Source organism: Centruroides vittatus, unplaced genomic scaffold, assembly GCF_030686945.1.
Source record: "Centruroides vittatus isolate TY-2023 unplaced genomic scaffold, ASM3068694v2 contig_879, whole genome shotgun sequence".
NCBI classification, from domain to species: domain Eukaryota; kingdom Metazoa; phylum Arthropoda; class Arachnida; order Scorpiones; family Buthidae; genus Centruroides; species Centruroides vittatus.
The window spans coordinates 145,084-169,227 of NW_027122571.1; the positions used below are offsets into that span (position 1 = coordinate 145,084).

The 24,144-nt window shown below is 29.7% G+C and overlaps 1 protein-coding gene and 1 long non-coding RNA gene across 2 annotated transcripts in view; one reads left to right on the forward strand and one right to left on the reverse strand.

Moving 5' to 3' along the window:
* LOC136983275 (uncharacterized) overlaps positions 1 to 24,144 on the reverse strand; it is a 168,946-nt gene that overhangs the window by 46,573 nt on the left and 98,229 nt on the right. The window lies entirely within an intron of this gene.
* Positions 6,447 to 24,144, forward strand: part of mor (SWI/SNF- related protein mor) — a 112,602-nt gene continuing 94,904 nt past the window's right edge. The window contains 2 exon segments of the mRNA XM_067279982.1: positions 6,447 to 6,542; positions 6,544 to 6,576. Of these exon segments, the coding sequence (XP_067136083.1) occupies positions 6,462 to 6,542; positions 6,544 to 6,576 (114 nt within the window). The 5' untranslated portion in view covers positions 6,447 to 6,461.

The following is a 24,144-nucleotide window of genomic DNA, read 5'->3' on the forward strand; positions in this document are numbered from 1 at the left end:
GCTAAATGAAAATACAGTAAATGTTGCCGGCTATTTAACCAAATAGCGCCAGATTTAGCTAAAACATTCTCAACTTTAAATATAAAAATCTTAGATTTAGCTTTAAAGTGAGGGCCTAATGAATAAAAGTACAGTACTTTCATTTATAGAATATCGATATGTACTGTAAGTTATGCATAGATTTTTAAATGGCATATACTAGTTGATCATTGTAATTAATGTATTTTAAAAAAATACAAAAGATTATCCTTTAATTCTTTTTGTTTTTTTTCCAAGGGTAATGTTGCAGTATGTTTTTATATAATCTTGTGTGTGCTCGAAAAGACTTTAAAGAACCCATTTTTGCGTTTGCCTTCAATTGTATCCATTAATGTGTTGTAGTACTACAGCTTACAAGTGTTTTTTTAAGTTTATTGTATGCATGAAAAAATCACCAGATTGAAGAATTCATCGCCATCTCGCTAACTTATCTTAACTAATTTTAATCAAAAGACTTGGATAAAATTAGCATTAGCCGATTAATCCTAGCTTTATCCGATTCACGCGTTTTATCCGTAACATATACGAGTATAGATATATAGAATATAATAATTTAAATCGTCTCGAAAGAAAGAAAATCCTAAGAAACGGAATAGATTAGTATTATTCAGAATTAAAGATATAATTTTAAAGTTTTAATTATATATATATACTGATTAGAGGTTATTACATATAGAGAGATAAATACATAATTAACCTAAAGTTAATTGAAAAAAAAAACTTGTAGCATCTAGAGATAATTAAAAATAAAAAAAATCGAATCAAATTGTATTTTTGGACATAAAAATGATTTCTTTTCAAGAGAACAGATTTAATTATTCGATTGGTCTTTCTGAGGAATTTTCTTATTTTCTTTAATTTAAAATTCAAAGTTAATCTCGAATTTCACTAAAATTAAATTACGATATAAATAACTTTTTACAAAGATTCTTTTAATCTGCTTCTTCTGCAGTCTTCTTCAAATCACGTGGACTTGGCTTGTTAAGGTTTGTTTTTAAATTCTGCTTATATTTATCGATAATTCTAATCCCAAAAGAAATTCTCACTCTCTACTTATTAAATCGTAAGATTTCGAAATGATGGTTTGATTTTTTTAAGGTTTAAACATCAAAATTTCTTTGTTTAATTAAAAATCAATGATGTAACACAATCAAAAGAGGATATTATAAAGTTATCCCAAACGTTAATGCGATTAAATTTAAATTAATTATATTAAAATTTATCTTAATAATTGTAGATTTTTTAATGATTAATTTTATATAATTTAATTAATATAATAATATATTTAATAGGCTTATAATATTTTAAATCGATATACGAAGAAATAACAGTAACAATCTGATTTCTTCATCTTTGCTCTTATAGTTCTCTTTCCCTTTCTTTTTTTTTTAAAAAAATATTCGATTGTAAATCGATAATGTGCAAGATCAAAAAGGTCCAGTACATGGAATAATCTACAAACATTTCTATTATCACGCTATACATTTTTTTTATTTGAACAATTTAATTAAATTGTTTAGGTGATTTTATTTCAATTTTCATTAAAACAATTCTGATCCAGCAATTAAGCTGATAATCAAGTGGTTAACTTTCTCTTGTAAGTGGTGACCGTATCAATCTGTAATTCTTTTATCTCTGAAAAGAAGCGTAAAACAGTTCACGAATTATCAACTAACGAATTTAACCTAGAACAGCGAATCGAGAGGATCTAGAGTCAGCACTTTAATCAGAACCACCGCATCCATCTCAATGTGTCAACGATAAATGGCCGAAACGGGGAGAGATCCTCATTGTCATCAAAGCTATCCCCAGAGGGTGGTTCTGACCAAACATGCAGAACATGATTAATCTGCATGGTGTCACCAGCTGGTTAAAGGGTCGTCGGATCCGTTGGGCAAACACGCTGTCTCGGCTGTAATTGGAGATTGTGCTCTGTGATTAAACAGTTAATTAAGCTAATGCTGTGACGTATGCACTGTTTAACGTGCTATTCTTTCTAGGAGAATCGATTACCCAGACGATAACCACTCGCTTAATGGCGCTAATTAATGTCGCCTTTAAAGCCATTATTGTATGTCGCGCCAGTGATTAGGTGCAGAAACCACTTCTGATCACGTGTTCCAGGAAGACGGACAACTTTCTATAGGATATCGACGAGGTTCCGACCTTAAATTTTCTACAATAGTTTAATCTTAATTACAGAACCAGAAAGGCGGTTCAACAAGGAAACCAATATAAAGTGGCTCCAAATCTTCTCGAATATACAAACTGCGATGATTTTCTAGTTAAAAAATCGGCAGAAAAGGGGATAAGAAATGTTCGCGTGAAGAAAATTAGAGTAGAGCAGTGGACGGTGAGAGTGATCTTTGAGGCTCGGCCAGAATCTGGTCGGAATAGGCACTTAGATTTAATTAAGCGTCGTTTGACGTTTTGTGCGGTCTCTCTCGCCAGGGAAAAGCGATCGATGCAGCAGTCTTCCTGATTAGGTGGCCATGCTCTCAATGTTTGCACACGGCTACACAATCAACGTTCGTCGGGTGACGTGCAGGCAATTAGAAAATTGCATTAAATATGGCACGATGGATTACGCTGCATCCATTGACTCGCATATACTCAATGCGTCTCCTCTTTATAGATTCGGCTTCTTAATTACATCCTAAATCAACGCTAATTGGCGATTTTCCTCTCATGCAATTTTTAAAACATTATTCAATTTTAATGTTTTTTTTCTTTTTTTTACGATAAAGCTTATCGAGAAGAGTATTAAAATCAAAGAAAACCATTAACTTTTAATCTATTAGTTATAGAAAATTTTAAATTGTTAATCACGTGTTAAAAATTGATTTATGGTAAGTGATAAGATAACTTAATTTACCATCATGAACGTAAATTTATAAAATTATGCGATTGTTATATTTAAGGTATATTTAAAAAATAAAATAAAAATTTCAAAATATTTAAATCACTTTGAAAATAACGAATTAAGTTCCTTGTTTTATTAAAATTTTCGTTTCATATGCGATAATAATTTAACAACTTATAAATTTAAAGTTTAAATTATTAATTCTTTTAATTTCATAGATAAAGTAAGCCTATAAATCTATTAAGATTTAGTATATTTATTCATTTAATATTTATACATTGAATATATATGTTTATTCCGTATATATACATTAAGTAAATATATAGGCCTATTGAATGTAGATTTATTATATAGTAAGATTATATAATATAATAGATCTATAGTAAACATAAATTAATATTTTCTTTATATTTAAATATTTAAAAATACATTTTATTCCCTTACTTTTGTTCAAATTCATTAATTAAAAAAATACTACAAGCATTATTATTAATAAGGATTTTATATGGAAAATCTTTAGTAAATAACATTTTCCCATAACCAGTGGCGTAACCATAGTTTTTAATATCTTATGATATGATAAATATAGAGTTGCCAGATGTCCCGGTTTTCCAGGATTGTTCAGGATTTTTTCCGACCTCCAGCTAGCATCAAAATAACTTTATTCTAAAAACTGTTCTTACAATAAAGAATCTTTTTCGTTTTCCATATTTTAAATGTATTTCTGTCACTGGCAGAGTAAACATAAGATCTACTGCATGTCGTGGAATTGAAGCGCCCTATTATCTTTCGGGAAGAACTTATTTTGTCCCGCATTTTATCCCCAAAAATCTGCTAACCCAGGCGCTCCAATGCTGAAGGCCTAACCCAGGGGGGTATCAGTAGTATGCTTATGGTGCTGCAGTATCCTCCGAATACTAAAGCAATAAGTTTTGTTATTTTAAAATAAAAATAAATACGCATATCACACGACTTCAATTAGAGAGATTAGATAACGAAAACGAGCGATTATTTATTGTGATATCGTCACAATGCTAAGCTGCAATTTTTAATCATATTTTTAATTTATTTTACTTAAAATATATGTTCTCCACCTCAAATTAGTAGTGCCTTGCCCCTGTATATCATACTTTTTCTTTAACAATAGTGTCGCGCAAGTCATCTATTAACTACTTTCAGGGGAAAAGTTTTCAATTGAAATAACGTAACTTCCAGTTTGCTTCGAAAGTTCTTATATAGTTAATCGTGGTTTCTTCGGTAAGGTTTCCATAGTTTGTCTTGAATTTTATCTATCTAATTCAGTTCTCGAGATTAAGGAAAGACAGGCGGATAGATGAACGACAGTGGAAACTTATAGGTCTGCAATTTTTTTTTTTTTTTCAAATTGCAGTCCAATGATTTTAAGGTAATTGAGTAACATTCTTTGAGAAAAACGACTGGGGCACTGGGTCCTCCCGAATCTGCCTCCAGTAGTAGCCATATTCTGAAAATCCTGGATACGCTCCTGGTCTATTCCATCCGAAATTTTTAAATTGTTAGGAAATATTATAGGTTACAAATTTCTTTTGTTATAAACAAATTTCATATCGAACAAAGAAGTAAAAAACAATCAAAAATAGTCTACAAAAGCATTTATTACCAACATAAAAATGATTAGTTTAACAAACACAAAAAATATTAATATTTATTTTATGTAATTAAAAAACATTTTCATATTTATGTTGTTTCATAGAAACAGCGCCAAAGGCCTGATTTGGGCCCTTTTATATGGACCCTTAAGCGACGCTTAATCGCGCTTAATAGCAATAATGCCACTGTCTTTTTACTAAATATTTTTTTTTCCAGTGAGAATATTTATTCGGTCCAATTTATGCATTTTATTATGAAAATTACTATTTTGTCTGTTTGACTTTCTTAAAATATTTCATACAATTAATATGGGATATTTTCATACATCATCCATTAAATTAAAGGATTTCGATGTTTATAGTTCTTAAATGTTTCGTGTTTAAAAATATGAAACCATAAAATTAAAATTAAACCTTTTAACTATTTACATTTCGCTCATAGTTAGAAATTAATTACTGTGAGAGTTTTAAGCAAATTTAAATAAGTATTTTCATGTTTTAAATATAAAAATCTAATGTAAGTTAAGCGTGAATAGTTTTAAAATTTACTAGAATTAAATATAAACAATCTTTCGCTCTTTCAATTTTTACTTCGAGATTTAAATTACAGATTTCACTCTTTTGTATGCAATGCTTCGTACTCAAGCGATAACACACTTTAAATCGATGAAGACGGACTGTAATCGATATGTTATTTTTTTTGTTTTTTTAAGCACTTATTCGAATTAAAAAATAAAATTAAAACAAATACAAATGAAATTTTTATTTTGAAATTGTAATTTTAATGTTATTAAAATGTATTAATTTAAATTTTATACACTAGGTGGCAGCACGAACAGAACCGGCGACATAAAATCAATAGAGATTGCTCTTTTTTTTTTCCAGCTTTAAATTATAAATACAAATTTTATTTCATTTAATTTCAATACAAAACTTTTATATTAAACTGATTAATAATTTTATTTAATTCATTAATTTTCGTAAAATGTATTTAGAAAATCTAAGCATAAGAATACGAATATTGTAAAATTTTAATAGGGTAGCAATTTATGACGATAATCAGGATTTAAATGAAATTTTTTTCAACAAAACGTGATAAATGATATTTTAATTGTAGAAATATATAATTTAAAAGATTGTAAAACACTATAATGTAATCAATTATTATACAGTATACTCTTCTCGCATTGTGCTTCAATAACAATTACTCATTAACAACTTACGATTCCTTTTAAATAAATAAAATTTAAAAAATAATTATTAAAAACAATTATTAATTATTTTAAATATGCCATTAAAATTTTATAAATATCTTACTCAAAAATTGATTATGCTATAGAATAACACGGGTTTCAAAAGCACATGTTTAGTTCAGAATAATTTTTTAAAATTTTAATTTAAAACCAAGAAATATTTTCATATTAAACTATTATAAATAATTTTCTAAATATATATATAAGGCTTAACATATATAAATTAATTTAACATCAAAATTTTAAAATACATTTTAAATATTGATCTGAAAAAATAAATAATATAAAGGGGAAAAGTATGTGTTATTTTATTCTTTCTTTTTTCTTGTTAATATGGAGACTCTAGCCTATGTTATTTTATAAATTGGCTTGTACTGTATATAATAATTAATAAAACGTGTCTGATCTGTGTATATATATTTATAATAATCATAATTGATTATTATTATAAATATATACGTTTCTTATATACATTGCATTCTTATTTTTTTTTAAATATATATATATCTATATATATATTATAGTTAAAACGATTAAATAATATAAAATATTTCATTTAAAAGGGCATTGTACAGCGAACAACTGCGCGAGTGTTTTTCCAACAGATCATTTTCCATTTCTCACTAGCGCCATCGCACGATAAAAAACCAAACTAATACCGCTTTTCTGTGTTACAAAATGGCGGTCGTAAGGAAGAAGGACGGAGGACCGAATGTTAAATATTTCGAGTCTGTCGAAACTGTTTCTCAATTTGACGGTAATAAGGCAGTGGTTACAGAAAAACTGCAAAAAAGTAAGATTTTCTTAATAATAATAAAAAAGGAATATATGTAGTAAGATCGTATTGTGTAACGTCGTATAGCCGGTTGACAATGGAAAATGGACATAATGTTTATATTAGAAATATTTAATTGGAATATTTGTACGTTTTTTTTCATTTTTAGGAATTTTAAACGGATTTGGCGAATAATAAACGTGTTACGGTAGAAATATTTAAAACAAAAATGCGATCGTTGACGTACCTTGACAACGTAGACTTACATATAACTACAATAATAGAATTATTAAAAAGGAAAACAAATTCAAAATGCTCGATAGACTTTTAAATTTATATTTGTGAAATTGAAACAATGTAAATTTATATTCGTAAATGAATACATGCAATATATAAACTGGATTATTCAGTTTTTTTTTTGTTTTTTTTAGGATGTGCTTGTAATACAAGTTCAACTTTGGTGTGTATGTATATATATATATATATACATATATATTAAAAAATAGCATAGGGTTTGACTTATACTTACTTTCCAAAAGCACCGTGGTCACCGAGAATGATGATTTCAAATTAGCATAAAATGTGATTGATTACAGCAGTGTTTTTGTGTCATTAACCAATTATTGATCGGCTATTTTTGTCACCGAAAAATATTAAAAAATAATTCTTACTTTTATACAAGTCCCTTGCAAGAAACTAGATTAACATTTTCGAAAATGATTTTTGCTTTAAATTCAAATGTTCAAAAAGAAGTCTGAATTTGAATTTCTTTTTGAATGCTTGTATCTGAAAATGAGATATCATCTTAGAAATATTAATATAGTTTAAATTTTTTGCAACAGACTTTTGTAAGGAGTTATTTCTTTAATAACGAACATATGTCCAAATTGGAATGTCCTGCAGAAGTATTCTGGAGGAGGGACATTGTTCCAACGTATTATAACGTTCCAATTTGGACTGATGTCTGTTCTTCAATCTGCGGCATCTAATCCGTTTTTGTTTGTGCCAAACTTGGAGAAATTATTACTTCTTTAATATATTTAATTTTAAAAAGGAACTGTAGATGTCATTTTATTTTTGTCATCAATTCTAGTTTATACTATATAATTGTTTATTCACTACATATTGTGCATTCTATAACAATAATTAGTTAATGCTTCTGACAAAATGATGAAAATGATCAAAATACACAAACGGGCAACTTAGGGAAGTTGTATTAACATCGGAGACCAAGAAACATTCCCAAACACATAGAGGTTACTGTACAGAATAACTTCTTCAAGACTGTATTTTTAACATTATTATTATTATTATTATTATTATTATTATTTCTACACGATTTACATCAGAGTAAAAAAATACCTCGTCCTGTAACCCACAGGAAAGAAGGTACCTGTTTCCACCCCTTTACTGCATTAGATGCACTTTACGTGCAAGTAGTTCCTCCTCTTCTCTATGCTTGAGTGGATTTAGTGTGTTGACCACAAAAATAGAATTATCAAACACTCTACTGAGTATAAGGGATGTATGTATGGCTGCCTGTTTCTGAAGAATGCTGATATTAATGTTGGATTTGAATTGATCTATGTATTTCTTTGTTTTTTGCTATTATTCCTGTTGCTCCTATTACTATTGGAATGACAGTTGTCTGTGTATTCCATAGACGGCTAACTTCAGATTTCAAAAGATAATATTTACTTAATTTTTCATTTTCTTTAGCACCAATGTTGTAATCTGATGGTACAGTTATATCTATTAAGAATGTTTTATTGCGATTTTTATCAACATAAATTAAAACCAGTCTATTGTGAGATACAGTGACATCAGTTTGGACAGGCATTTCTCATAAGATCTTGGCCGTACCATTTTCTTTAACTTGCGGCTGGATTAATGTTTCCTTCCACCATTGGTTAGAAACTTCTGTTTTATGTTTTTGGGCCAGGTACCAGTAGACATACCGGGCAAGGTTGTTATGACATTTTACATAACAAGTCCCTGCCAATTTTTCACATACTGATATAATGTACTGCGTGGTCTTGTCTTTGGTCATACAAAGGCGGCATTTCTAGTCCAGTGGCTCTTTTAATTTGTCATGTTGATATTGTCTTGTCATTACAGCCTGGTCCTGTATAGCAAATACAGGGTTCCTACTCAAATTTTTGTTTTGAATTCCCTGACTTTCCCTTACCAACTTTGTCCAAATTCCCTGACCCTCATTTTTTATGGTGTGAAAAATCAAATAATAAAACAGCATTTTATTTACTGTGAACATTGATTGAGTATATCTATCCCTCTTTTTGCACAGTTGATATATTTCAAAGACTGTTGCATTAAAAAAATACAGTACAGTAATACCTCGACTTACGCTACCCCGACTTACGCGAACCCTGAGTTACACGATTTTTAAATCTCGTCGATTCGTCTTTTGTTTGAGCGCCATGTAACTCTTGATTACTCACTCCCCCCACACTATCGCTCAGCTTATATATTCGGACATGTTGTGCGGAATCAATGCATAGCTACAATTTATTTAGTGTTATTTATTTCTGTGTTTGTTATATCTACGGAGACTTGAGAGACTACTATGTCATCCAAACGAAGTGGAACTGATTCTTCTGCATCAAACAAGAAAAGAAAAACTTTATCTTTGGAATGTGAAGATAACATTATCAAAGACTTCAATACAAAATGAAAAGAGGTTACAAATTTTAGGAAATATAGACTCCAACGCAGAGCGCATTTCTTCTACAAAACGAGAAATAAAAAAATTATTAGTATGCTACGAGGAAATTTTGTGAGAAAAAAAAATTTTGAGCCATCAGACGAATTTGTTAGATTTTATGAAGCCTTTTACATCAAAATAACTTCAGTTTACGATTTTAATAATATAATTTGTTATACATGTGTATTATCTAAGATTTTATTAAACATTTTTCCTAAATTATTGTTTTCTTTAGTCTTCGGCCCCAATTAAAAATAATTTATATGTATTTATATGCAAAATTATACCTCGACTTATGCAAATTTGACTTACGCGGTTATCACTCGGTTTCACCTATCGCGTAAGTTCGGGGTATTACTGTACATACATCCTGTAGAAAAATGTTTGATAGAATCCACAACTTCAATGTAATGAAAAAATAAGCAACAAACAAAACATAAGCTTTTTATTTTATCATCATTTATCATTATTATTTGTATGTAAATCTAGTAAATACAAGATAGCATAAAATCAACAAACAGTATTCTTTGATATACAAATAGTACTGCACTGTGCTTAAAATGAACTCTTGACTTAGAAACATGTAATTTTAAAACCAATCTTTCAACAAAAAGAGTAACTTTTTAAACAGCAACATAATTTTAACAAAAAGTTAAATTTAAAAATTTTCAAATAAAGCATTTTTTCCCTTAAAAAATCGATCATGTAAAAGAAGAATTAGTTTTCTTTTGTCAACCACATTATTTCAAAATTGTGTAAAAATAGATTGTATATAAGGAGGGATAGGTGTAAGTTTATACTATAGCTTCTCTAACGAATGTATCTAATTTATTGTAAAATCTTTTTATTTTTACAAAATCGACAATCAAAATACAGAGAAACTTAGTATTAATTCTCTTTTTTTTCAAAATACAGATATTTAGCTATTTTGAAGTGAACATTCTAATAAATTACGATTTCAAGTTTTAAAAGTTTGTAAACTAATTTTTAATTGATTATTTTTTATTCTAATTAACAAATTCCTCTTTTTATAATTGCTGAATTATTAAAATTAAACACTATTACATAATAGTAGTTTATCCTGTTATTAATCCACAACTGTAAAATTATATGGCTTCAGAACAGTGAAAAAAGCCATTTCGGATTCAAAACGGATTCTGTTATATTTTCTTATTAAAGATTGCAGCATTACTTCTTGCCGCCTGCAGATGGCTATGCTTGGTCAGCCATATTCAGCAAATGAAATCAACAAGGCAGCCAAGGAGACAAATTCCCTGACTTTTTGACAATTTTTGAAAAATTCCCTGACTTTCCATTACTTTTTTCAAAACTAATGAAAATCCCTGACTTTCCAGGTGCGTAGGAACCATGCAAATATTAATGATTCAACTCTTGGGCTATTTGTTGCTTTTTAATCCATTCAAATGCAAGCTCTCTGTCTATATTGCCCTGATCCCATATCCTCTTAGGAAATTGACTGTGTAATTTTAATATTATTATTATTATTATATATTTATTTTTATTTTTACTGCTTGATGTTGTAAATACTCTGTCAATTATTCCATTGATTTATTTAATATATCTTTAAATATACTTTCTTATTTAATTTATTAATTTATTTATCATTATACTTCCAAACGATTTATTGTACTTTATATATATAAAGTACAATATATAAAATTTAAAATATATATATATATATATATATATTTTTTTTTTAATTTTGTTGGAACTCACTTTTAAATTTTCCAAGATGTATCAAATTTTTAATGTATTCATTAGATAGACAACCTGAAGATGACCTAAATTGTCATTAGTAAAAAATTTTCTGGTAACAAGGTGTTTAGTATTTATTAAAATAATAAAACCAAAAGTAATATGATATAAACATAACTGATGCCTTTTTACTTAAACAAAATAAGATTGAGAAATCAAAACAAAATCAAAATTTACTAGTGCATTTAAATGAGTTTAAATTGGAATAACACAAGTTGAATCTCTGTTTTTTTAAAAGTATATGATAATTTAAAAAAACAGTATGCACACTTATGCTTCCTTTTATTGTAAATAATTATTGTATTATTAAAATAATGTAAATTATTCATTTATCATAAATAAGAATATATGTTTACTTAAGTTATAAATTTTTATGTAAACTATAGGCTGTTTGTTCATCCAGTAATAACCATACATTTATTATGTATTTATAATCAATTTTAACTGTCTAAAAATACCATAGCTATGTCAAATCTTATGCCATTTTAATATTTTGGACTGAAGATATAATTTACAAAATAATAATTCAAAAATGAAGTAACAGTTTACTTTTAAAGATAATTCTCTTCATAATACTGTAAATATATAAATCAAATACAGAGTAATCATAATTAATAGTAAACACCAACATATACACAAAATCTGGATGCAAAAACTATATTGAACAAAAATAACACCAGTAATTCAGCAAAGAAAGAGAATTTAATAAGTAAATAAACAAACATTTTCTGTTGTTTTTAATGATCATTGTCAAGTTATAGAATTGAAAACTGAGCAAAGAACATTACAGATGATTTAAAAATGATAGAACACAATAATGTCATTCACTTGGAGTTGAATGCAAGTGCAATCAAAAGGCACAAAAGAAATAAAAAAAACAGAAGACTTTAACATTAAGAAACTTCAATGTTGCTTTCCAGACATGCAAAATGGAGTCTGCATCCTTGTGGTTAATGGCAGTATGTCTTTTAGTTACTTTATAAATCTTTAGCCTTCCTAAGTGCTTGTTGGGTTTTATTAGAGGAGCAGTGTAGATGGGCTTGTGCATAACCTATACCAGCTGTGCTCTGCGGTGCTGATATTGTACTATGTACAACCTAATAAAAATATTGAAAGTATTGAATTGTGCACAATTTATCTTGCAGCCTTTTCCTGTGATAACAATGTAAGTGTGTCATTTGTATTTATATCAGTGTATCATCAGTGTAGGAGACAGGCCCTGCCAGATAATACACTTACATCATAGGCAATGGCTGCAAGAGATATTGTGCACAGACTCATTTTCTATACTGCTCCTCTAATACATTCCACCCCAAGCACTTAGGAAGGATCGAGATTTATAAAGTAGCTAATAGGTGTACTGCCATTAACTTCAAGGATGCTGATTCCATTTTGCATGCTTGAAAAGCAATGTTGAAGTCTCTTAATGTTAATGTCTTCAGTTTTTTATTTTACTTTTATCTTTTTATGTCTTTCCACTGTGCTTGCATCTGGCTCCATGTACACAACATTATTGTGTTCTATCATTCTTAAATCAGCTGTAATTTGTTTGATTTCTGGTTTTTAAATAGTCATTGTCGGGTTATACAATGTTAGAAAACATTTGTTTATTTATTAAACACACTTTCTTTGCTGGATTAATGGTGTTATTTTTGTTTAATATAATCATAATTAAAACATTATAATTCAAGGTTCTAGAAGTTGAAATTCAATCAAATTTAATATGAATTCTGTTCAGAATGTATGGAAGTGATTTTTGTGAGAATAAGTTCTAAAAATCATCACCAGAAAGAATTTTATACACTCAAACCTGTTTTTGTGCAGTCTTTTTTGTGCGATTTTTTATACGTGCAATGTGTTTTGTGCGATTATTTTTGTGCAGTATACCAATTTGATTGAAATTCATATACAGCACACAAAAAATCACACAAAACAAATCGCACAAAAATAGACTGCATAAAAACAGGTTTGAGTGTACTTTAACTAGAGAGAAATTATAACATTTGCATTTAGTACAAGTTTTTCAGATGATTGATGAGTATAAAGAAAGACATGAAGTGCTTTATGTTCTAGCAGTTGTAGGTATTGAAAATATAATGGTTCCTACCTTGTCTGAGTATGCTTGCTTTTTTATTATCAAAACAGATAAAAATATAAAAAGCAATGTAAAAATTTAAGAACTAATAATTCTAAACTTTAAAATAAAATTTAGAAACAAAACCACACCTTATATCACTCTACCAAGTAAAATTTAATGAGCCAAAAGTGTTTTCAATCATGTTTAATGGATCATCTTCAGTTGTCTGAAACAGAAATGAAATAGAACATACAAAAATTTAAAACACTTGAGAAACAGGACATGAATATTCAAATACAAAAGCAAGAGAAAATGGATAAAACCACCACAAAATTGGATGTTAACAATTAAATAAAATAATATAAAATGAAATATTTAAATAAGCTACATTTCATATAACAATTTCCTTGTGGTGAATAAGTCTGCATCATGATAGTAAACACACTGTTTTTAAAATAAAAAATACTTTCATTAATTGTATTGGCTTCTTCAGTTTGTATTCAAACTTTAAAGTTTGGATAGGTGCTATTGCTGTATTTTAGGAATTCTGAAAAGACAGACAATTATGAAGAGGCCCACTGATCTCTTTGTAATTGCTCATTCTTAGAATTTGATAGCTTGATTTGAGGAAAGTAAATGTTTAGGAATAAGATCAGAAAGAGGTCACAAGTGATTTGTTCACAACAGTCAGATATGTTGTTATTGTCATCATGGAGTAATCAATGAATAATGTAATAGATTCCAGTAGTATATTTGAAATATTAATACAGTTGATTTGTTCTAAATAACCACAAGGAAAATTCTGCATAACTTGTATTTTTATGCATATGAGATGATCCGCATTCAAAAGATACTTTCCATTGATATAAAAAATTGATTGACATTTGCTTGAATAAAGGTGGGTGTGAGGCTATGGAAGATCTTGCAGGAAGATGATATTCAGTTTTATTTAAATGGAATTATAAATAAAATCCATCGCAAGAAAACGAAGCAAGAGCAAATAAGTCCACTCTAGTAACCTTAATTAGCTTCGCAAATATATTTATTTATCCACAAACGTTTTCGGTCCCTTAGGACCTTCTTCAGGTGGGATTTAAGCAGAGAGTGACCCTACGAACTAAACTCACGTAACGGATACATTCCAACCCCCACTCCAGATGCGTACTATAAACAAACATCGCCGCGCATGTACGGTTACAACGCCGGGTCGTACATCGCTTGCCATGCCTTCGAAAGTTGTATTTCGTCTTTAAAGTTGATAGAGAGGCCCTGGGAATCCGCTTTAAAGATCTCCAGCGCCTCCAAATACTTAAGGTGTTGTGCTTGCCTGGTTCTCCTTATCAGGGTCAGGGTCCTTATCAGTTTACAGTCTCCGACTCAACGCAGATGATCGAGGCTATACGCAACTGCCAGCCGTCACCGGGTGCCTGGATTACTATTCTGGACTTTAAGGCGATGTACCCATCAATTAAGCTTGAGCCATGCTTCTGTGGTTTACGGGATTGGCTTATGGGGGAGGTAACGGGCAATGCTGACCACAAGCAGATACTAGAACTTGTGCATATTCTCTGCTACACCTCGTGCTTTCAGCTAGACGGGAAGGTGTACCTCCAAAAACGAGGAGTACCTATGGGTAGCCTCTTATCTGGGGACTTGGCAGAAATGGTAGTTCGTCGTTTGGAGGCCAAGGTCATCCCTGAGTTCCTCGATAACATCGGACTATATAAAAGGTACATTGACGACATCTGCATCATCTGGAAGAAGAAACCGGACATCGACAGATTCGTGTGCTGTATGAATGACAACCCATATGGCCTTTTGATCGAGTTAGAACAAATGAGCGACGAAGCGGCTCATTTTTTAGACATTAATATTACCTTTAGCGATGGAAGTTACGACACTAATGTATACCGAAAACCGAACGCCATCCCGATATACATCCCAGCCAACTCCAATGATCCGTATAGCTACAAACTGGCGGCCTTTAGGGCCCTTACTAGAAGAGCCCACACGCACTGTAATAGAGAGAGGGATAAGCGGAAGGAGATAGGGAGGGTAGCAGAAATAGCTGAGAACCATGGCTATAGCAAGAAGCTTATACTGAGTATAGCAGACAATCAAGAGCGCAACCCTGTAAACCAGCCTGATGCGGTTCGGGAGAATAATCGGCAACAAAGTATGCCTCCCCGCCTGGTTGTTATTACATATGAACGGCATCTACACTCCTTATACCGTGAGATCGGTGCATATACTAACACAAAAATAGCCTATAAGCGGAAATCAGACGTCTTCTCCCTGCTTAGGAACGGGAAGGATCCGGTGGACGTTGAAAGGGCGCCGGGAGTATATAGAATTCCACTCCGAGACCATAGATTCGGTAGGGATCTAGTATATATCGGCTCCACAAAAAGATCCCTCGGCCAACGCATCCGTGAGCATAAAACGGATATCGAGAAGAAAAAGACCAATACGGCCTTGGCTGTTTACGCTATTATTATTATTATTATTTATTTGTTGATGAATATACATAAGGTACATGCCCGGTGCCATTAAGTACAAAACCGGGTGAGAACATGAGATACATTAAGCAGTTTTCTGAAGAACAAGAATTATCTATAGTGGTATTAATAGGTTTAAATATTATAAAATACATAAAATACATCAATAATAAAGACATTAACAATTCGGCATTATATAGACATTTAGAGCAACAGCACATTCATGACATCGAACATCATAACATAAAGAAATAAAATATAAATAAATATCATGTATAAGTAACAACAAACATATTAACTATCATCAAATAAAATATTAACAGCAAATAATAACACATATATATATAATATAGTAACCTGAATTTAAATAACAAAACTTAAAATAACACCTAAATGTAACAAGTGATCAACTTTTTGTACAAGTTAAGCTGTACAGTCCACCACTCTTCAGTAAAGATGGGTCGGCACAGGTAAAATTCTGTGGAAGGTTGTAAAGCAGAAAAGAACAGCCAGTGTGCAACTGCGCCGTCCAAATTGAGTAGTAGGTTCTGTGTTCACATAGATCTGAACAGTTCTAAAGTTGCATAATGATGGATCATCATCTGTCGGAGTCTGAAGAGTTCCTGTATGAGTGAGTCAGCACATGTCAATCTGTGCAGTCCAAGTTGTTCTTTGTACAAGAAATCTGTACAATCCGTGAACAAACTAAAGCGTGTATCTTGTTCACTCAAACCAATCTGCAGTGCTGTCAATGAGGCGGTATTGAAGTTGGAATCAGCACTAATGTGCAGACAAGCCAGCACGGTCCCTAGATGTTGCCTTGTAGAGTTGCAAAGATGATCGGTACAGACGAGGTGCGAAGCCAAAATTTCTTCTTCTTCTTGCTTGTATTCTGAGTTATCTGCTGATGTAGGCTGGGACAGTAGTTCTTTTGAAGTACATGTTGACAAGCCGGATAAATGCGTCGTATGTGTCTTTAAAGATAAATAAACTTTCCAAGTTAGGGGGTGGCCAAACAAGGTTATGCGCTGCAGCGAGAGTTTTAAGCACAAATCTCTCAGGCTCAAGCATGGGGCATTGTAGAATGTAGTGTTTGCTTCCATCCAGGCACTCGCAAATAGTGCACATGGTAGTGGTGGTGCCCATAAATCGAGATTGGTATGTAAAAAATCTACCATGGTTAGTTAACATTTGTGTCAGATAGTGATTTGGGTAATACCATTTAATAGCGAGAAATTTTGGAATATCAGGAATAAAATGATTTACTGATGATAGCTGTTTACACTAGTGAAAACGGCATTACGCCGGGAGTGCAGCGCGTGACCCTGATAAGGAGAACCAGGCAAGCACAACACCTTAAGTATTTGGAGGCGCTGGAGATCTTTAAAGCGGATTCCCAGGGCCTCTCTATCAACTTTAAAGACGAAATACAACTTTCGAAGGCATGGCAAGCGATGTACGACCCGGCGTTGTAACCGTACATGCGCGGCGATGTTTGTTTATAGTACGCATCTGGAGTGGGGGTTGGAATGTATCCGTTACGTGAGTTTAGTTCGTAGGGTCACTCTCTGCTTAAATCCCACCTGAAGAAGGTCCTAAGGGACCGAAAACGTTTGTGGATAAATAAATATATTTGCGAAGCTAATTAAGGTTACTAGAGTGGAATTATAAATGTCTAAAATTGCCAAATTTGGACTGAAGAAAATTTTCATGTGATTCAACAAATTTTCTTGCTCTCACTAAAAATTACAGTATGTTATGTGTTCACAGTGATCTTATCATCAGTTTATTCTTTTCCAAAGAAAATTGTTAAACTGGATTTGAAACTTGTCAAACTGGATCTGTAACTTGTGCTGTTAGTACAGTGATAGAGAAATGATGTTCATTTTTACTGTTCTGCAACTGCAGCAATGAGCATAGATCCAATCTTTTTATATAAAATGGAGCACTTTCTCATATCAGTCTATGCAACAGCTATTGCAACTACATTTCATTGAGAACAGGGTGATTAGTCACTCATTTTTAATAGCATAACCATCTAACTTAACTAATGTTAACCCTTATGGACTTTGGTTCTGGTGACACATTAAAAGCATAGTTTTTTATGGCAATATTCTAACTTTGTAGCCCAAAACAGTGTAATATTGCTTGCAAAATATATCACTTCAGATCAGTTTCTTTCTGCCAATGAGCATACTATTTATAGGTTGCAATTCTTGGAACATCACAATTTGACATATTGAACAGTTTTTACTACTAAGTGTATTCAATTGTGCCAAAATTTTAGTCTTCACTCATTTTGTTATCAGATGGTACCTTCATTATGTGAATCTGCAGTACAATAAAATTTATCAATCATGTATCACAACTATATTTTTGATTCATATTGTTTTACAAATAACACTCTTATGAATTTCTTTCAATATCACTCTTATCAATTTTTTTTTTCCTGCTTGCAACATGAAATTCATATTGATAGTGATTTTTTTTAACTTCTGGTAGAAACAGATCATCATGAAAAAATGTTCCACATTGTATCTACTAATGAACCAGATAGTTTGGCATTCATTTTCTTTGCTAAAAGAAGCTTAGTATTGAGGAATATTCAGGAAGTCTAACTAGCAATGTATGTGAGAATATTAAAAACTTAAAATATCATTTCTTATAATATCAGAAATATTGAATATTGGTTTTAAAAATCCAATAATCAAATATTTGATTATTGGTTGCACAATATCATGCTGTTTTGATGTCAAACTGATAATCGATCAGTTTGTAATTTTAATTAATACGAACACCTTGTATACATGACCCAAAAAAATATCTGAAAGAATTTTGGATCAAATCTGTGTCAGTTGGAAAATATAAAATTTTGAACTTTCTGATGTTAAATTGTAAAGCATCAGAATTGGAATAAAATAGTTTTTCTGTTAAATATGTAAATATCATATTTGAATAAATATACTTGTAGCAAACATTAACAGTGAATTTACTTGTTCAGTTTGATATTATCATCATTCTGAATAAAAAGGCATGGTTCAAAAAGAGCTTAGTGACTTATTATAGTTTCTTGCTCTTCTTATTATCTACTTCTATACAAAACTAAATGTTAATGAACAGTGGAAACACCAAGAGCAGTATCTTGTAACAGAGCATAATAATGGACACTCCAGTTAGAAATTAATTAATACAGTAAATTATAGAAATTAATTTTGTGCTAAGGATATAATCTGTGGTCCTTTTAGAGAACAGTCTTAGTTCTCTTGTTAACAAAAAAAAATTATACGTCAGCAATAATAATGAGCAATTATTTATTGTGACATTGTCACAATGCTGGGCTGTAATTTTTAATCACATTTTTAATTTATTTCATTTAAAATATATGCTTTCCACCTCAAATTAGTACTGTAGTGTCTTGCCCCTGTACATCTTACTTTTCCGTTAGCAATGGAGTTGTGCCGGTCATCTATTAACTGCTTTTAGGAGAAAAGTTTTGAATTGAAATAGCAAGATTTCTGATTTTTATCAGAAGTTCTTATATAGTTAATTGGGACCTCCTGCCCCTAAGGTTTCCATATCTGGTCTCGGATTTTATCTGTCTAACTCTGTTCTCCAGATTAAGGAAAGATGAACGGACGACAATGGGAATTCATAGCTCTACAACTTTTTCAAATTGCAGCACAATAAAGTTTGCAATAAAGCACAATAAAAGATAAATGAATGAAATCATATAAATGATTAAGAATATATCAATAAATGATATCAAATGAATGAAATCAATAAATGATCTGAAGTGATATATTTTGCAAGCAATATTACACTGTTTTGGGCTACAAAGTTAGAATATTGCCATAAAGCACAATAAAAGCACAATAAATAAAGTTTGATTACAGTTATAAATTGTCTTTGATATGCTAGAATTATATTATATTTATAAATAAAAAAAATTATGCAATAAAATTTTCAGTGCAAATCAACAATGCTATTTATGGTAGAGAATGTAAGAACTATCAGTAGTACTAAACACACAAATTTCTATGTAGAGTATCTCAAATTTTTTTGTTGAAAGACATGAAGAAGTCATATTCTGTACTATCAGTTCTCTAGTTTGTGTGTGATAACTAAAAGCCATATGACAAAGTAACTTACACAGTTCATATTCATCATATTAATGTATATATTTATTCACAATAATCAAGAAAGATATAAATAAATAAATATATTTATATATTTAACTTTATTTCCTTTTGAAGTATATTGGAAACACAATTTTAAAAATTCTTAAAAATAACACAAGAGGTTAAGGAACAATTGAACTTCATTTGAAATGGTTCAGTATTAAATTTTATAAAAATACATGAAAATATAAAATTAGCATAATTTCTATAAAAAAATTTTACAACTTCTAAAAATAGTTATAATCAGTAGAGAGTTTAAACAATTACTAGACAACATACTTTACAACATACTAGATACAACATTAATTGTAAGTTCTATAACTAAAATCTTTCAGATGGGTAAATGTTTTATAATTAAAGATATACAATATATTAATAAACTATCTGAAATGTCTCTTTATGATAGACTTGTTGGATACATCTACAAAATATAAATGAAAATATTTCCATAATACCATAATATTTTGTTGTTTTGAATATTGAATTTAATGCTTATAAATTTAATCATGACTGTTCATGTTTGTGTTAGCCAGTTCACAGATACTAGAAACTAGACATTTCAAGTTCATCCAGTTTACAGTTTAAATAGTAATCTACTATTTTATGTTTTTAATCACTACAATATGTTTTTAGTTCAGTATATTTCTTTGCTACTCTGTTTATTATTGCTGTACAGATTAAACAATAGTGAACAGAATAGTAAGTATTGCAATGAGAATAGAAGATTCTTGATGCAAGCCCATTATGATTGTTTTCACTGCAAAGCAAGTCAAACTATACGGGAAGCAAATGGGCTAAATGTGTGAAGTTAAAGGCATGGTTAAGTTGCATAAATATTTTGGAAATATTTATTCAGATTTTGAAAATATAACTAAATAAAAGTAATTATTATTTATTTATATATATAGTAATTCCAGTAGTTTTCTATGTACTAAATTGATTTCATCAAGTTTGTTATTTCTTTGAAATGTAAGTTTTTTAAGTCATTGGAATGTTGGAATATAATATGAACAATGTAAATTAATAAATAAATAATTTTACATTTTATTTTATTACTTTTTAAATATATATTATATTTCAACATTTTAACAACTTAGCTTTTCATTCAAAAGAATTAACCTGAAGATGGCTAATTTAAATTTTTGAGAAAAATTTTAGAATATTGAATATTAAGGGTGAATATTGTTTATATAAATTTAGTAGTAGACAAACAATTAGAAGTCAATAGTATGTAGTAGAGAAAAATAAATAACATACTCTAAGAATACTAAAGTATAAATTGAGTAAATGTAAGACTGAAATATAATGAAGGTAACATTAAATTTTTTTTTTCAGTTAACAAATATGATGAGTGAAGATTAAATATTATCTATGAATAAATAGCAAAGGAAATTTATCATATCTTGTAAAGTGATCGTAATAATACAATAAGAAACCGTATTACTCTAGCAATGGCTTTAAGTTCTATTTGAAAATGTTTTTGGAATGTTAATAAGATGTTTTATTGTATTAGTGTACAAAATCCAATTGACTATGATGTGATCTTAGACAATATTTTATAGTACAAGAAACAAATAGTTGTTGGTAATCTTTCAGAAGAATTACATTAAACTATATAAAAATGCAGCAAAATCAATATAATATTAAAAGAAAAATTAATAAACAAGATAGCTGCAGAAGTTAACTTAATAGTAATTTGTTCTGAACTGAAAATGTATATAGTGTATTGTTTGGCTTTTATGTTGCAGAGATAATTTTATTTATCATGAAAACTTATAAAATTTGGTATTAGAATTTACAAAAGAGCAATATACAACTACAAAATTTCCTGGAAACCAGAGAATTTTTATAGTTATTTAGTGCTATATATAACACAATAAAAACCAGTAATCAATCAAAAATATTAAATTTATTATATAAATAAATGTTTTTGATCAAATTCAATGGTCATTTCAGGTCATAAAATTGAACATCCAACAAAGAATGTGAACAAACATCATCAGCTAACTCGTTAAAGCAATACTCCAACCAAAGCTGAATTATCGGGCTGGAAATGGCTACAATAATAAATAATTTATAAGATAATTTGGTACTAGAGTTTGGTGTTAGGTGCCATCTCTTGCTAAATTTAATAATTATAACTTAATTAAATAATTTAGAACTAACTGGAAGAAAAGAATCGGCCCGAAGTGGGACTCAAATCCGCAACTCTTGCATACCGTGCAGATGCATTGTCAATTACACTACCTGGACCTCCGGTCCGATCTCCCCTTCCAGTTTATATAAGCTTACGTTACGACCATCGACAGCCATTACAATACCGGCTGGGGACACATTAAGCGCCCACGTCCTGTAAACATTTCCAAAGGCACTCAACCGGCCATTGCATTTGGAGATGAAAACCACCATGTTAACTGTATAAATTCAGAAGAAATTAGAAATTTTTTGAAACCAAAAATGAATGATGGTAATAAATATCAATTGTAAATTAAATTGAAAGACATAACAAAAAATTATTTCATCTGTTGGTAAGAAAAAAATTGTTAAGTAAAATTATTCATGGATCTTTATTCGCATTGATTTAGTTTATTTGAGATGTTCAGTTAACATCATCACAATTAGCAGATCCAAGAACATACAAGTTTAAAATGTGTTATAAAAACTTCACATATTGTAATTAGAATTTGTTTATTGTTATCATTATTGGACCAGGATTTGCACATAGCTAGTATTGGGGGTTTTAATCTCTATTTGGAAAGAATAAAAAAATTAAATAAAGATAGTATGAAATAAAATCTATAATCTATATTGTAAAAATTAAAAAACTACATTATTATAAACATAAGGTTTTTCTAGGGCCCTTTGAGCCTAAAAATCCTGTGCATAAAACTATTTTTGGGTAAATGACCTTTTTAAGTTTTCTCTTCCTGCTATCAGCCTAGCATGTGACTGATAACATGCAATCATTATCAATCTTAACTAGTGCTTTACATGTTTTTAATTACTATTTGCTTGAAACACAATAGTTTAAATTGCTGTCATTATAATCACTGTTGTTAAAGTTTGTAGCAGACAAATAATACTAAATAAATTGCACAATAATTAATAATAAAGATTTATTAATTATAATCATTATTAAGTTATGTATTTTTTAAAATTGTTTTAACATCCTTTTAATGTTAGTAAATGTAATGGAAATTTTCTTTAATTGTTTATTTACACAGCTTAATGTTATTAGTTTAGGTGAATCCCAAAGTTATTACAACAAGCAATCTTTTGTATTTTGTAAAGCACAATATACTAATTGAAGAAACAATTAAAAAAAAAACTTTTTTTGACTGGATGATTGTGTTTTTAAATATCTATTATTAATGCAAATCATAAATAAACTATACAAGGAAGTGAGTATAGCTGAAGAATTCTTAAGGAATATATTTCAGACTCAAAAAGGAAATTGAAAATATTTATCTAAAAGTTGACAAACATTCTAAGCCACATAAGTATAAAAGATATGAAATATTACCAGTTTTGAAATGAAATCAACATAAAAATATAATTTTTTTTAACTAGTATTTTATTTATACTTGTACAGTTAGTGAATGCAGTTGGAAAGTTTCCATTTTCAAAAGAGTATTATATAACAAATAATCTACATACACTGGCGTAATATCAATAAATCTTCTTAAAAAACCTTATAACTGGCAAGGGTATGCTCAAACCTTGTAAGCAAACATTTTCGGATCCCTCTCTGGGTCCATCCTCAAGCTATGTTCTTTCTCGTAGAATTCAAATTTTCATCCGAAACGCAGCTGGTCTTCGTTATAACTGTTTGTTAAAAAGAACATAGCTTGAGGATGGACCCAGAGAGGGGGTTCCGAAAACATTTGCTTACAAGGTTTGAGCATACCCTCGGCCGGTTATAAGGTTTTAAAAAACCTTATAACCTTATAACCTCAATATATAATACTCTACTCCATAAATCTTCTTAAAAGAAGATTTATGGAGTATTATATATTGATAAAGTTTGTGTTATTTACAAGAAAAAATTCATTCGAATATTTATTATTTACTGTGATAAGATTTTACTATAGTAATTGATTTGTAGTTGTTTGACGCATCATTTCAGTTATGTATTTATTTAATTTACAATAGCTAATGCTTCATAAAGAAAGTATTTACCTTCCCCAAACAACTTCAGAGATTAAAGCGATAACAAATATAGTAAAAGATTCAATAAAAAATAACAAGTAACAGAAACTTAAGGATGTTTTGAACCCATTAATTTCTAAATCTGACACTGAAAACTTTGTGGTATTATTTTTAATGTAGTTGGAT